Below are 16015 nucleotides of genomic sequence, written 5' to 3' on the forward strand. Positions count from 1 at the left end.
GAGATCCATAAATGTCGCAGGGGCATTGGTAAGTGCAAAAGACATCACCAGAAATTAATAATGGCCGTACCTAGTACGGAATGTTATTTTTGGAATAACCTCCTCCTTCACCCTTAATTGGTGGTACCCTAATCTCAAGTCTATCTTTGAGAACACCATCTTTTCTTGGAGTTGATCAAAAAGATCGTCTATCCTTAGAAAAGGGTATTTGTTGTTGATAGTGACCTTGTTAAGTTCCCTATAATCAATGCACATCCGTATTGATCCATCCTTCTTCTTTACGAACAACACCGACGCTCCCCATGGTGAGTAACTTGGCCTAATAAATCCTAGGTCAAGTAGTTCTTGCAACTGAACTTTTAACTCCTTAAGTTCTGCTGGTGCCATTCTATAAGGTGCTTTCGAAATTGACATTGTTTCCAGTGCTAGCTCAATCGTGAACTCAATTTCTCGATGTGTGGCAATCTTGGTAAATCTTCCGAGAATACATCCAAGTAATCATGTACTATCCTCGTGTCTTCCAGTCTCTGCGTTCCCATTTCTGATATGTTGACCACCCTAGCCAAGAATCCCATACATCCATGCTATAACATCTTCGTAGCTTCCAACATTGAAATGATTAGAATCCGTAGTCCCATTGTTGTCCCCACGAACGCAAAAAGCTCATCTCTGTCGGGCTTAAACACCATCATTTTCTTCTTACAATCAATGGTAGCGTTGTACTTCGTCAGCCAATCCATCTCGAGGATTACATCAAAATCATTCATACTCAGCTCAATCAAATCTACAGATAGCTCCCTACCATCTACCCTCAAAGGCAAGGCTCTAATCCACTTCCTATATATTACCACCTCCCTAGTTGGTAACACGGTCCCAAACCCCTTAGTATGCATCTCATAAGGCCTATTAAATCTATCCACTATTCTCTTAGCAACTAATGAATGAGTGGCGCCAAAATCAATTAAAACATGACAATCAATTCCAGCAATAAAAATCTTTACTGAGACCACATAAGTGCTTGCTTCTGCCTGAGGCTTGGTGAGAGCGAACACAGGTTCTGGAACCAAATTATCGTCCTTCTTATATTGCTCTTTGACCTCTTCCTGACTCTTCTGTGGGTAGTTCCTCTTAATGTGTCCTTCGTTATCACAACTATAACATGTGTTTGCCTGACATTCACCTTGGTGGCGCTTCTTACACTTCTCGCACTCTAGGTACTGTACCCAATCCTTGTTCCCAGTGCGATTGTTTCCTTTATTATCTCTGGCCCTTTTTATCTTGGCTTGACTGCCCGGCATGATCATTTCCTTTCCTCTTCTGGTCATTAGAGTTATTATTCTGGGAGGCATTCTTTCTTGCCTCTCTCTTAGCAGCACCTTCTTTCCAAAATTTGTCTTCCATTCTCTCAGCAGTGAGGGGCCTTTCTAGAACCTGAGCATATGCAGTGTTTCACCCTACTAACACAATCTCTACATCTCTGGCTATCATAGGCTTTAAGCCTCGAACAAACTGATATATTCTGGTTGTGTTAGTTGGCACTAGGTTTGCTGCGAACTTGGCAAGTCTGTCGAACTTTAATGTGTGATCTTTCACCGTCATACTCCTTTGGGTCAATGTAGCAAACTCATCCACCTTTGACGCTTGTACCGCAACATTATAGTACTTGTCATTAAATGCTTGTTGAAACTCTACCTATGTCATTGTAGTAACATCTCCTGCCTGGGAGATCACTTCCCACCAAATCCTTGCGCCATCTCTCAGCATATGAGTTGCACCAGCTACCTTATCATTTCCCTCAACTATCATGAAGTCTAGAATTGACTCCATCATACACATTCATTGCTCAGCCTTCCGTGGATCAATGCTCCCTTCGAACACTGGAGGATGTTTCTTCCTGAACCTTTCATACAATGGCTCCAAATGATCGCAAACTTCCGAATAGCTACAATAGGTGCTATGAGTTATTGAATGTCTCTGATTAATCTGTTGGATGAACTTGTTGCTGCCTCAACTGTCTCAGTTCCCTTAATTCTTCAGCTTGTTTTCTAATGTCTTCTTGCATGGCGATAAAGTACGCTTCTAACCTTTGGTAGGCGGTATGGGGATCTTCTTCACGCTTATTTTTCCCCTTCAGATGGTGGAGGGTTGCCATTGTGTTTAGCTCGCGTATTAGGTTTCACAACATGTAGATTGTCGGGTTACAGTTAACCCTGGCGTTCACTCGTACTGATCTCCTAGGAGGCATGATTTAAGTTCGTTCCTAAAACCAACAATGTATCTTAGTGCAACTTTTCCAAATTAGGAACAAAAACATAATTTTAATCCATCAAACCACTAATCCCCATTTATTCATAAAGCCAAATATTTTGATACATGCATCATTCACAAAGCTCACAAACCAAAGTAAAGAAATAAATCAACTAAAATCAATATGCATATAACGACACATCTACAACCACATTTTACACACATAAAAAGAAATTTTGAGCTTATCTAACAACTCTACAAAATTTCCTTAATCAAATGATTCATTAGCCATTGCAAACCCTTGTTGTCTTGTGAAAGCCATAAGTGTACACTTGTACTTAGCACCTTCCAAAGCCCTCTCTTGTACGCGCTTCCACACTGCTTTGAGTTCTTCCTGCATCCTTCTTGAGGAAATCGTATCTCTAAGTACTTAGGACTTCTTCTTACAGTTTAACAGTCCTCCTTCCCAAACCACGCCTTGAATGCGTTGATTGACCATCACACAATGGTCCCCTAAATTTTGAATGCTCCATTCCACAAAATGTTGCATCCTTATCCTTCGTAACTTCTTTACCCTTCTTCCTAGCTTCCTTCATTAAGTCTTGTTCAAGCAAACCTTATGGACTCTAAGCACACAAGCCATACTGGCTACTCTATAAATGCAGATAAGGCACTAAAACACATAAGGAAAATATTCATATAACCAAAACAAACTCAAAAAAATCTTACAATGCAATAACTCAAGCTTGTCTTCAACGAAGATAGTACATGTCATGATAGTCTAGAGGAAACAAAACCATTTCTTTGATACCAACTGTAACACCCAAATTTCTTGAAGCATTAATTGACTATTACAATAATTGGTTTTGAAAATACATTGTGAATAACAAACCAAGTGTTTAATAGAATGAAACTCTAGAGTTTCGTAGTTATCGCAAATAAAGCAAAATAAAACAAACTTGTAATCCCGTCAATAAAACTAAAACATCATTCATAAAAACTTAATAAATTTCCTTAGTAGGCCCGATCCCTTATGGTCGTTACTAGGGGTGTGCATAAAACCGCCCACACCGCACCACACCGCACCGTACCGCAATTTGCGGTTTAGAACCCTTCGCGGTGCGGTTGCGGTTTGTATTTTTGCCAAACCGCGTGGTGCGATGCGGTTTGCAGTTTTAAATTTTATAAATGCAGTTCAAACCACACCGCACCACACCACATCATTATATATATATATTAACTTATTTATATTGTTTTTTCAATTTTACTACATTTAAATTTAATGCATAAATAATTATATAGTATAATATAATATACACAATATCTAGAAAAAAATATATAATGTTTCATAAGGTGCTAACACATATTCTACTTCAATCTAAAGATATTCCTCCTTAATTAAAATAATATTTACTTTTAAATTACATTTTTTCTTTGTTATTAGTTTTTTATATTTTTATTGTTTCGCTTAAAGTTTATTAACTTGTTGTACATTTAATTATTTTGTTAAACACTCTATGTTATGAGATTTATTATGAATATTTATTAATTATAATATTTAAATGTTAAATTATTTGGCGATAGGTATAAACCACCCACACCGCAGCGCACCACACAGCATTTTTGCGGTGCGGTTTATGCGGTTTGAGGTCTATGCGGTGCGGGTTGGAAAATTGTTCAAACCACATATGCGGTGTGGTCCAAAAAATTAGAGAAAAACCTCACCACGAACACCCCTAGTCGTTACATCCTTGACATGTACGCCCTCTGCTAAAGCTCTCCAACTTATTGCGTTGTAACAACATATTTGCATTTACCTACAACACTGAGTACCCATGAGCCAAAGCCTAGTAAAAGGAGTTGTGTAGGACACAACCCCATAACCTTAACCAGGAATTTAAATCAATAACAATAAAGACAAACATAACATAAAATGAAATATCTTAGCCCAAGTTGAGTAGGACAAGTGCAGCGAGCCCATTATAATGTAAGCAGGCAATTTAAACATATCATAAGCATGCACTTTCGTAACGTAGACATGCATTTTAAAATGTAAGCATGCCATGCAATTATCACATACACATACAAAACACAAAACCCACAATTACATGTAAGCTATTAAACATAATCATACTTAACATATCCATTCATTCATTAACATAAACATATCATATAAGATAAATTCTACCATAAAAGTACGTCAAGTGTACATCCTATATGCAGGTGTCCACTCTTCTTACCTCAAAAGCAGCAGCGATCCACACACCCTAAAGCATCTTTTCAAGTATTCTTAGTGAGCCTAAACTTGACACATAACATCAAAGTTTAAAACCTCAAATCAAACCAAACCATATTAAGATACACTCATATTATTTTTAAGCCTAAGTCATCCCCTCAATATCCTTAAGAAAGTCTTATAACTCTACAACATAAAGCTCCAAGAAGGTACAAACTTATATCTAAAGGGTGCATTAAAATCTCCAAATTTCGTGATTCTGGGCACCTGGCGCGGTTGCGCCAGTGCCTGGGCGCAGTCGCACTAACAGAGTGCTAGGGCTAACTAGCTAGGTAGCGCGGTCACGCTAGGCTCTTTTTCTGTAAATCACAGATGTGATTTTTATACCTAGGAATCAACCCCAATCGCAAAACTTCGACCCCAAATCATCAAATCATCTTTCCTAACATGTTTCTAACCCTTAGAACCCAGATATAATCAACCATAAACCTTTAATACACATTCATCAACACAAATACATTTAAATTCCTCTAACATTATCAAAAATCTAGATCTACCATAACTTGAACATCACATTTTAAAGAGTTACCTTTCAAGTTCTCAAATTAAATAATCTTCAAAGTATTGCTTCCCTTATACGATCCTTAGTCCACTGACATAAAATTTCCAATCTCCTTTGAATCTCCAAGCCTCAAAATTCAGATCAAGAAGGAGCTTCTTATCCTGATACTCTATCGCGTACTGTAACTCCAAAGCGCCTAACTACCATATGAAACTCTAAGCTAAATTCCCATTATTAATTTTATGGGAAATTAATCTCATAAAACTAATTTGTCATACTATCCCCAACCTCTAACTTTTCCTTAATAATTACTTAAGCCCCTTGTTGTAATTTCCATCAAAACAAATAGTTTTAACTTCTCATAATTACACTTTCTACCATAAAACTCATAATTCTACTTTGACCCTCATAACTCAACTTCTATCACACTTTTTCCCCTAATACTTGAAGAAACATATGTGTGGATTGCTTGAAGGAATACATAAAATAACATACACTATAATATACGGATATTATAGGTAATATAATTAAACCCATAAGAACATACAATTTACCATAATACCCTGATGCAAGCCAGATTACCATAATATCCTTACTAGTAAAAGCGGATATTACATTTATTCCATGACTTTAACTAGCACAAAAGCCTTTAGAAATACACAAACTTTGACAAAAAACAATGGTTTAAGATACCCTAGGTTGGGCCTCTTTCTCTTGCAATAAGCAGTAAGCAAGGCTTCTCCCCATAACGCAAAACTTAAATTCATGTGTAATAGCATAGCATTAATCATTTAAACATATGTCTTATTCTTTCTTTTCGCTATACAATTTTTTTGGGGGAGTATAAGGGGCTCTACATTCATGTTTTATACAATGCATCTCACAAAACACATTAAACTCATTGGAAAAGTATTCACCGCCCCTATCACTTCTGATCACTTTTGTTTTATTTTCCAATTGATTTTCAACTTCGGCTTTATAGATTTTAAACATGATAAATGCCTCATCCTTAATATTAAGCAAGTATACATATGTGAATATAGAACAATTTTCAATAAAGGTAACAAAATATATATGTCCTCTTCTAGTAATTATTCCTTTCAATTCACATAAATCACTATGTATAAAATCTAACAAGTTAGTTTTCCTTTCAACATATGAAAATGTCTCTTTACCCTCTTGGATTTGACACATAATTCATATTTATCATGCTCAAAATTATTGCATACAATTAAACCACATTTGATAACCCTTTAAATTGTACTAAATCCTATATGAGCAAGTATATTATGCCATAAAGTAATAGAATCAAAAGAAAGGACATAAGAAGAAGATGAGCATGCATTATTATCAAAACTTTTGTCTTTGGTACACAATTTAATCATCCCATCACACACATACCCTTTTCCCACAAAGTAATTGCCTTTTGATTCCCAGTTTGCTCAACAAATGCCCACTTACAAGATTCCTACTCATATACAAAACATACAACACATTCATCAATAGAACCTTCTTTCCGGATGTGAAGTAAAGATCAACATTCCCCTTACCTAACACCCTCGAATTTTTCCCATTCCCCATTTAGATCTCATGCTCATTCTTAGATTCCTAAAAGGTCTGGAAGACCTATCTATCACAGGCTACATGAATGGTGGCACAAGTGTCATATCACCACCCTTGCACCTTTCCTAGGATGGCATTCATCTCACTCAAAGTTGCAACCAACTCCTCTTGAGTAACACTTTGGATCCATTGTTATGGGACTTTTGATACTTGTATTCTCTAGCCATGTGACCATTTTTGCCACAAACAAAACAAGGGCCTCTCACACCCTTGAATTGCCCTTCATTCTTCCTTGGGGCAAGATGAGTATATTTCTTTGATTGGCGTTTCTTGTGAGTTTTCCCTTTAGATTGAGAGGGTTTCTCTATGGCATTAGCCTTCGATGTCCCAACATTGGACTCTTCCATACTCTTTTCTCTAGACTGAGACTCTTCTTCAGTCCTTAGGTGTTTTAAGATTTCTTCCAAATATATATCTTCAATCTTATGCAGAATCTTCTTCCTATAGCCACTCCAAGATGAAGGTAGTTTGGCTATAATCCCTCACACAATGAAGGGTTCCAACAATGTTATCTTAAGAGTAGACAACATATTCACAATAACTTGAAGTTCATGTACTTGGGGAAGTAAGGGTTTTGCATCAAAGAATTTAAATTCCATGCATTAAGTGATATGGAATTTCTTGGTACCTTCTTCTTTGGTTTTGTATTTCTTCTCAAAAGCTTCCCATGTCTCCTTTGTCGATGTAGTGTTTGTGTAGAGATCATAGAGGTGATCCGACAAAGGATTGAGTATGTGGCATCTACAAATGAGTTCATCTGCTTTCCTTTTCTTCCTTTCTTTGATCACTTCTTGAGAATCACCATCCTTTGCAGGCTCCAAAGTCTTCAATTCTTTGTCAAGAATATAGTGAAATATAAATGTTGTGAGGAGAAACTTGATCTTATCTTGCCATATTACAAAGTTTAAGCCATCAAATCTATCTAGTCTAACTAGATCTTGAGACATGAACTTGAGAGCTGAGATTTATGAGCTGCCTTCCATGACTTTAACTAGCACTAAAACCTTTAGAAATACACAAACTTTGCCACAAAAAAAATGTTTAGAGATATATATTTTTTATTATTGGGGATTAGTCTATAGATAACATTTGGTTTATGATAGAACTCAAGACAAAAGATACAAGTAAATCAACATTTGAGAATAGTTAAACTCTAATTACATAAACATAAACTATAATTACATAAACATAATGAGATAAGAGTTTAGAGTGGACCTTCCTTGAAGAACAAACCCTAGGAACATAAAATCACAAGCTATAATTTTATGTGAAACACAAAAGTTCCAAGTTTGGATACAAATGAAGATTTGTTGTAAAAAATCTCTATTCCTAGCCTTCTCTATGGAAATGCTTGAAGCTACAACAATGGAATGAGATTAGGATACACAAGTCTTGAACCTTCATACAAGCCAAGCTTTCTTGTTGAAGGTCTTAGAGAAAACTAATAATCATGGATGTAACGTCCCAAATTTTTTAATGAGGCTTAGTGCCTTGATTAGTGTGCCGAGAGGGCCTAATTGGATTTATATGTGAAATTAATTGAATATATGTGTGATTATGTGGCATACATGATTTATATTGTGATATGAATCTTTGTGCATGTTTATGATTATTAAATATGCATATGGGCCCGCTTTTGTTAATAAGGTCATATTTGTAATTTTGACTCGTTGAGGGTATAAATGTTATTATATGTGTTATGTGATTGAGAACACATTATTATGTGGATATATTTGCGATATTTGGCTCGAGGTAATCCCAGTGAGCGGGTTGGCGGAGAGTCACAACGGGGTCAAAAACCCGGCTTGGGGTGAGCGTAGGGGTATTTTGGGAAACTTACTGCGTAGTTGGGATTTATCGGGTGATGGGTAGTTTTTTTGTGATTATTTGGGTATGTCGGAATTAATTGGGAATTTATAGGTCTACTTGAGGATTAGCGAGAAATGTGGTACAATGACGATTTCTCCCTTGGGGGCATTAAGGAGTAAGGTTTAGTTCTAAGGGTATTTAGGTCTTTTTGGTGTCAAAGGGATAAAATTAACCTTGGGGTATCTTAGCCACTAGGATTCTGTAGGAGGAAAACAGAAGAAAACAAAAGAAACACTCAGAAGATCCATTCTCCCTCTCACTCTCTCTTGTTTTTCTCTCCCTCCCTTGAAGCTTAATTTGGGCTTGTTTTAGTTTGGAGGAGTTTAGCTTTTGAAATTGAAGGGTGGAGGCTAGGATTGGTTTAGGTTCAGCTTAAGGGTTGTAATCATTCACTTGAGGTAAGCTTGAAACTCTGTTTAAAGACTTTCAAGTTTAGCTTTTGGGATATTGAGTTTCTCAAACTCAAGGTTTGAATTTTTGGATGTGAATAAGTTCTGGTCTAGTTGTTAGTATGGTTGGGTTGCCTTAGGTGTAGTATTGAGATGAAGGGGTTCAATTTTGGCTTTGGTTCATGTTTAGGGAGAATTCTTATGATTTTGGCTTGGGGAAAATGCTTGGAATTCTGAGTTCACGAGGTCGCAGCGCGGCACTGTTCTTGGAACGCCACGACCCGCATGAACTCAGAGGCCTAGTGGGGTTCACTTAACTGCTTTAGCACTGTGGCACTGGGTAGTTTGCACCACAGTGCATGTCCCAGAAATGGACTTGGGAGGCTCTCTGACTTGTAGAGGGTCGCATCGCTTTCAAGGGGCGTCGTGGCTCAAATAGGGTTTTTAAGCTTGGGAACTCAATTCTAGCGTGGTGGAGACCACTAGGGCCATGCCAGTGGGACCAGAGGAGACTATATTGATGTGTGCGTTCCTAGATGTGTTCCCTTAGGACATACCAGAACTGCCACCGTGTCAAGTGATTGAGTTTGTCATTGATTTAGCACCAATTATTGAACCAGTGTCGAGGGCACCATAGAGAATGGCTCCGGCAGTGCTAAAAGAGTTGAAGGTATAGTTACAAGAGTTATTAGATCTGGGATTTGTCAGACTTAGCTTCTCACCGTGGGGTGCTCTGATTTTGCTTATGAAAAAGAAGGATGGGACCCTGATGATGTGTATAGATTACAGAGAGTTGAACAAGGTGACTATTAAGAACAAGTACCCCTACCGAGGATAGATGACTTTTTTGATCAGTTGTAGGGAAAGACAGTATTCTCGAATATTGATCTTCGATCTGGTTATCACCAGCTGAGGATCAAGGATGAGGATATTCTGAAGACGGCCTTTTGCACGAAGTACGGGCATTACGAGTTTCTAGTCATGTCATTTGGGTTGACCAGTTCCCCAGCAACATTTATGGATTTGATGAACATGGTGTTCAAGGATTATTTGGATCAGTTCGTGATTGTCTTCATTGACGACATCCTGGTTTACTCTTATTCAGAGGCAGAGCATGAGTAGCATCTCAGATTGGTATTACAGAGGTTGAGGGAGCACCGATTGTATGCCAAGTTTAAGAAGTGCAAGTTTTGGTTACCATAGGTGACATTTCTTGGTCACATTGTCAGTGGAGACGGGATTAAGGTAGATCTGGCCAAGGTAGAAGCAGTTATGGATTGGCTAAAGCCAAGGAACGCCTCAGAGGTTAGGAGTTTCCTTGGGTTGGCGTGGTATTATCGACATTTCGTGGAAGGATTCCCAAAGATTGATACACCATTGACAGGGTTGACACTGAAGAACTTGAAGTTTGTGTGGTCAAACAAATGTGAGAATAGTTTCCAGGAGTTGAAGCGACGATTGATTACCGCTCTGGTGCTGAGTCTTCCTTCACATGGGGATAATTTTGTGGTATACTGTGATGCATCGAGACTGGGGTTAGGATGTGTGTTGATGCAAACTGGGAAGGTCATTACGTACATGTTGCGACAGCTGAAGGAATATGAGCACTGGTACCCTACTCGTGATTTGGAATTAGCAGTGGTGGCATTTGCACTGAAAGTGTGGCGATACTATTTGTATGGAGAAAAGTGCAAGATATGCACCGATCATAAGAGCTTGAAGTATTTCTTCACCCAGAAGGACTTAAACATGAGACAGAGACATTGGCTAGAGTTGGTAAAGGATTATGACTATGAGATTCTTTATCATCCAGGGAAAGCCAATGTAGTGGAAAACGCTTTGAGTCATGGGGGCCAGGACAGCCATTTAGTTTGAAGCAGATATCAAAGAAATTGGTAGAAGGCATGACCAGAGCCAAGATAGAGTTAGTAGTGGGCCAGTTGGCCAATATTACTTTACAATCCACTCTATCGGAGAGAATAAAGGAGGGCGAGATGAGTGATTCACAGTTGATAAAGCTTAGAGAGGATGTCCTAGCTAGAGTGGCTAAGGATTATTCCACTACAGAGACGTGTTTGTTGAGATACAAGGATCAGATTGTGTTCCGATGGACATGGGTATCAGACGAGAGATCCTTGATGAATCTCATACCACACCGTATTTGTTACATCCAGGCACCATGAAAATGTATCAGGATCAAAGGTCATTGTACTGGTGGCCTAGGATGAAGAAGGACGCGGTCAACTATGTGGAAAAGTGTTTAACCTGTTAGCAAGTGAAGGCTGAGCACCAGTGGCCAGCGAGTTTGTTACAGCCTTCAGGTATTTCTGAGTGAAAATGGGAAGACATTACTATGGACTTTGTAGGAGGCTTGCCCAAGACAGTGGGAACAAATGACTTGGTATGGGTGATAGTGGACAAATATACCAAGTCAACTCATTTTCTGCCAGTGAGGACAAACTATATTGTGGAACAGTATGCAGGGTAGTATGTGAGAGAGATTGTACGTATCCACGGGGTTCCAAAATTTATAGTATCGGACCGGGATCCCATTTTTACCTCCAAGTTTTGGGGTTGCTTGCAGAGGACTATGGGGACTTAGTTGAAGTTTAGTACAACCTATCATCCTCAGACAAACGGGCAGTCTAAAAGGACAATTCAAATATTGGAGGACATGCTTAGATCATACATGCTAGATTTTGAGGGATCTTAGAGTAAGTATCTTTCGTTGATTAAGTTTTCATACAATAATAGCTATCAATCGACGATTGGATTAGCTCCATATGAGATGTTGTATGGAAGGAAGTGTAGGTCACCAATCATTGGGATGAGATGGGAGAAAGAAAGTATTTGGGTCCAGAGATGGTTTAGAGGACTAATGAGGCTATTAAGAAGATCTGAGCTCGAATGCTCGCCTCGTAGTGTAGATAGAAAAGATACATTGACCCTAAGCATAGGGATGTGGAGTTCCAGGTAGGGGACCACGTATTTCTGTGATTTTCACCACTGTGGAGAGGAAAGAGGTTTGGAAAGAAGGGCAAGCTGAGCCCTAGGTTTATAGGACCTTTTGAGATCCTGGAAAGGATCGGGCAAGTAGACTATAGATTGGCAGTGCCTCGGTCATTATCAGAAGTTCATGGTTTATTTCACATCTCAATGCTTCAGAAGTATGCATAAGATACGACCCATGTATTGGGATATGAGGATTTAGAGCTACAAACAGATTTGTCTAATGAGGAGCAACTAGTTCAGATTCTAGATAGAAAAGACAAGGTTTTAAGGAATAAGACGATTCCTCTAGTTAAAGTTTTATGGAGGAACACTAAGGTTGAGGAAGCAACCCGAGAGCTAGAGTCGATTATGCGGGATCAGCATCCCGAGTTGTTCAGGTAAATTTTGAGGATGAAATTTTCAGTAGGAGGGGATAGTTGTAACGTCCCAAATTTGTTAATGAGGATTAGTGCCTTGATTAGTGTGCCGAGAAGGCCTAATTGGATTTATATGTGAAATTAATTGAATATATGTATGATTATGTAGCATACATGATTTATATCGTGATATGAATATTTGTGCATGTTTATGAGTATTGAATATGCATGAGGGCACGTTTTTGTTAATAAGGGCATATTTATAATTTTGACCCGTTGATGGTATAAATGTCATTACATGTGTTATGTGATTGAGACCACATTATTATGTGGATATATTTGCGATATTCGACTCAAGGCGATCCAAGTGAGCGGGTTGGCGGGAAAGTCGCAATAGGGTCAAATACCCGGCTAAGGGTGAGCCAAGGGGTATTTTGGGAAATTTATTGTGTAGTCAGAAATTATCGCCTGATGGGTAGTTCTTTTGGTGATTATTTGGGTATGTGGGGGATTAATTGGGAATTTATAGGGCTACTTGAGGATTAGCGGGAAATGTGGAACAATGACAATTTTGCCCTTGGGGGCATTAAGGAGTAAAGTTTTGTACTAGGGGCATTTAGGTCTTTTTGGTGTCAAGGGGATAGACTTAACCTTGGGATAACTTAGCCACTAGGATTCTATAGAAGGAAAATAGAAGAAAACGAAATCACCACTCTCCCTCTCTCGTTTTTCTCTCCTTCTCTTGAAGCTTGGTTGGGGCTTGTTTTAGTTTGGAGGAGTTTAGCTTTGGAAATTAAAGGCTGGAGGCTAGGATTGGTTCAAGTTCAGCTTAGGAAGTGTAATCACTCACTTGAGGTAAGCTTCAAACTTTATTTAATGAATTTCAAGTTTAGCTTTTGGGATATTGAGTTTCTCAAACTCAAGGTTTGAATTTTACGATGTGATTAAGTTCTGGTCTAGTTGTTGGTATGGTTAGGTTGCCTTAGGTGTATTATTGAGGCATAGGGGTTCAATTTTGTCTTTGATTCATGTTTAGGGTGAATTCTGATGATTTTGGCTTGGGGAAAACGCAGGGGAAGTGCTAAGAATTTTGAGTTCGTGGTGTCGCGTCGCGGCGCAGTTCTTGGAGCGCCGCGACCCGCATGAATTCATAGGCCTAGTGGGGTTCACTGAACTGCCTTAGCGCCGCGATGCGTGTCTAGGAAATGGACTTAGGAGGCTCTCTAAATTGCAGAGGGCCGCAATGCTTTTAAGGGGCGTCGTGACTCAAAAAGGGAATGTTTGTCAAATAGGGTTTTTAATCTCGGGAACTCAAATCTAAAGGCTCGGGAAGGATTCTACCACCCGATTTAGTAGAACTCGAGATCCCGTAGGCTAGAAATGTACCTTGAACCTATTAAATAGTCTAAGTGATTGATGGTTACCATTATTACATTGTGACTAGGTTATACAGCTATGGCTCGGGATTAGGGATCGTGCTTGGGATCGTCGTACCTAATCTACTCAGGACTCGAGGTAAGAGAAACTGAACCCTGGTTGGGATCAGGGCTCGGACCCTTGTTAATAAATATGACTTTGGTAATAAATGTGATTATTCGATTAGGCATGCTTGTATATGCTGCATCTGATTGTGTGTTATGCCATCTGTATGTTTGATTATATCTAATCTGAAAACCCGGCCTAAGAGAGTTGGGGCCGATAGCAAGCATGCAGAATGCAGCTCGACCTAAGGGAGTCAGGGCCAACAATAAGATCTGAGAGGTCGGCCTAAGAGATTCAGGCCTGAACATCACATAAATATCAGAAGTGCCGATTGCACTTGTCTAATATTTTTTTTTCTTAATTGGATTATGTGTTTGTTGAGCAGGTTAGTACTACTAAGTTTATTTGTAATGACCCAACATAAACTAAATAATTTACTCCAAAACATTTATCCAAACTCATTTGAAAACAAACATTAATTAAATATCTTTTACAAATTATGCATCTCGAGATCTCATTATTTAAAAATAAACTGTTTCCTTTCATACATATCATAGGTAAAATACAAGTTATTAAAACTTAATGTGTCCACACACATTAATGTGTCCCTTCAAGTATCCTTAGCGAGCCTATCATATCATATAACATCGAAAGCTTAAAACTCAAGTCAAACCAAAAACCATAGAAAGAATACACCCATGTCCCTCTTAAAGATAACTCATACTCAAAATATTCTTAAGAAGGTCTTAAAACTTTTCTACAATAAACCCCAATCGAAAAAGTTTCCAATTGTATCAAATGGGTGCACTAAAACCCCAAAAATATGCACTTATGGGCTGCTATCACGGTCGCGCCAGTGCTTGGGTGCGATCGCGCTCACAGAGCACCAGGTTTAACCAGCAGAGTAGCGCGGACGCACAAGGGTTTGGCGTGATCGCGCTAGTACCCAAATAAAGCAATCGCATATGTGATTTTAAGCCAATGTTTCAACCCCAAAACGCAAAGTTTCGACCCTCATTCACCAAATCAGTCAACCTAGCATGTTTCTAACCCTTGAAACTCAGATATAATAAATCCTAAACATATACTTGTTGACCCTCAAATTGGTCAACGACACAGAGTTAGATAAATGATATAAGATGAGATGAAAACAAGAAGAAATTCAAATGGAAAGCCAACAACACAAACAATTTATAGTGGTTCGGCCCCAATTGGATGGTAATGACCTACGTCCACTTAGTGTTCTTATTGATGTTGAATCCCAACGCTGTGATCAATGAACTAGGGTTCATGAGTTTCACAAGCCTTGGGAAGATTACAACTTCAGTGAATAATCATACTATATTTTTCTCTCAGAATACAAAGATCAAAAGTTTAAAAGTCCCTTTCTTGAGCCCTTTGATTCTTATTTATAGGCTCAAGAAGAGTACATGGGCCGATGGGCCTTAATTATCTTTAAGATTAACGTATCTAGGTAATAAAAGAAATTACAATTAATGCAAATATTACAAGATTGTACATCCAAAAGGAAGTAAATGAAAGTATGCGACCAGATTGGTCCCACCTAAGCGTGATGCTTGATAAATCAATGACTTTCTGGTCGATGGTCGAACAGGATTCATTCACTTAAAGTCGTCACGTGCCCGCCACGTGTAGGTCAATCATGCCACGTCATCAGGAGCTATTTTTGGGTAAACATTTGCCCCCAAGTTTATTTTACTACGACCAGTATAAAGTAAACTTAGACAACTGACCTTTTGTATGCCCTGTCAAATCTGTTAGAGTCGTCCATGCCTCCTCGAAAAAAGGCAACCAATCATGTCTTTGTAGTTTCCCAAAAAGTGATTTGATGGCTATTACGCTTTCCCATGCCTCAAAAAATCACCCCTCATGATTACCTCTGTAACCGTGCTTCGACCAATATATATATAGCCCTTCATATTTACTTTTCACCTTGTACTTTCTATCTCTTTCTCAAGAACACTGAAGAACATAACCCTTCAAACCCAGAAGACCCAAACGATCCCAATGATCCACGAAGCTTTTGCCCAGCCACTCATCATCTCGAAAGTTTGCACTTCTTCATCCAAGTAAGTTTCTCAAACTTCTCCGTCGTTAGACTGCCATGCAATATTTAATTTATGGTTTGTTTCAGACTCAAAATTCCTGAATGTTCTTGAAAAATTTATTTGGGGTAAATGGGCACGTAGATATTAGCACGATAGGATAAGGAAAAAAC

The 16015-nt window shown here is 38.6% G+C and overlaps 1 protein-coding gene across 1 annotated transcript; it reads right to left on the bottom strand.

Moving 5' to 3' along the window:
- Positions 1-584: 584 nt before the first annotated feature.
- LOC133825403 (uncharacterized) lies at positions 585-1298 on the bottom strand. The gene has a single exon (XM_062258354.1). It carries the CDS (start codon positions 1296-1298, stop codon positions 585-587), a length of 714 nt encoding a protein of 237 aa, XP_062114338.1.
- Between the last annotated feature and the right edge of the window lie 14717 nt (positions 1299-16015).

Source organism: Humulus lupulus, chromosome 3, assembly GCF_963169125.1.
Source record: "Humulus lupulus chromosome 3, drHumLupu1.1, whole genome shotgun sequence".
In the NCBI taxonomy this organism is placed as follows: domain Eukaryota; kingdom Viridiplantae; phylum Streptophyta; class Magnoliopsida; order Rosales; family Cannabaceae; genus Humulus; species Humulus lupulus.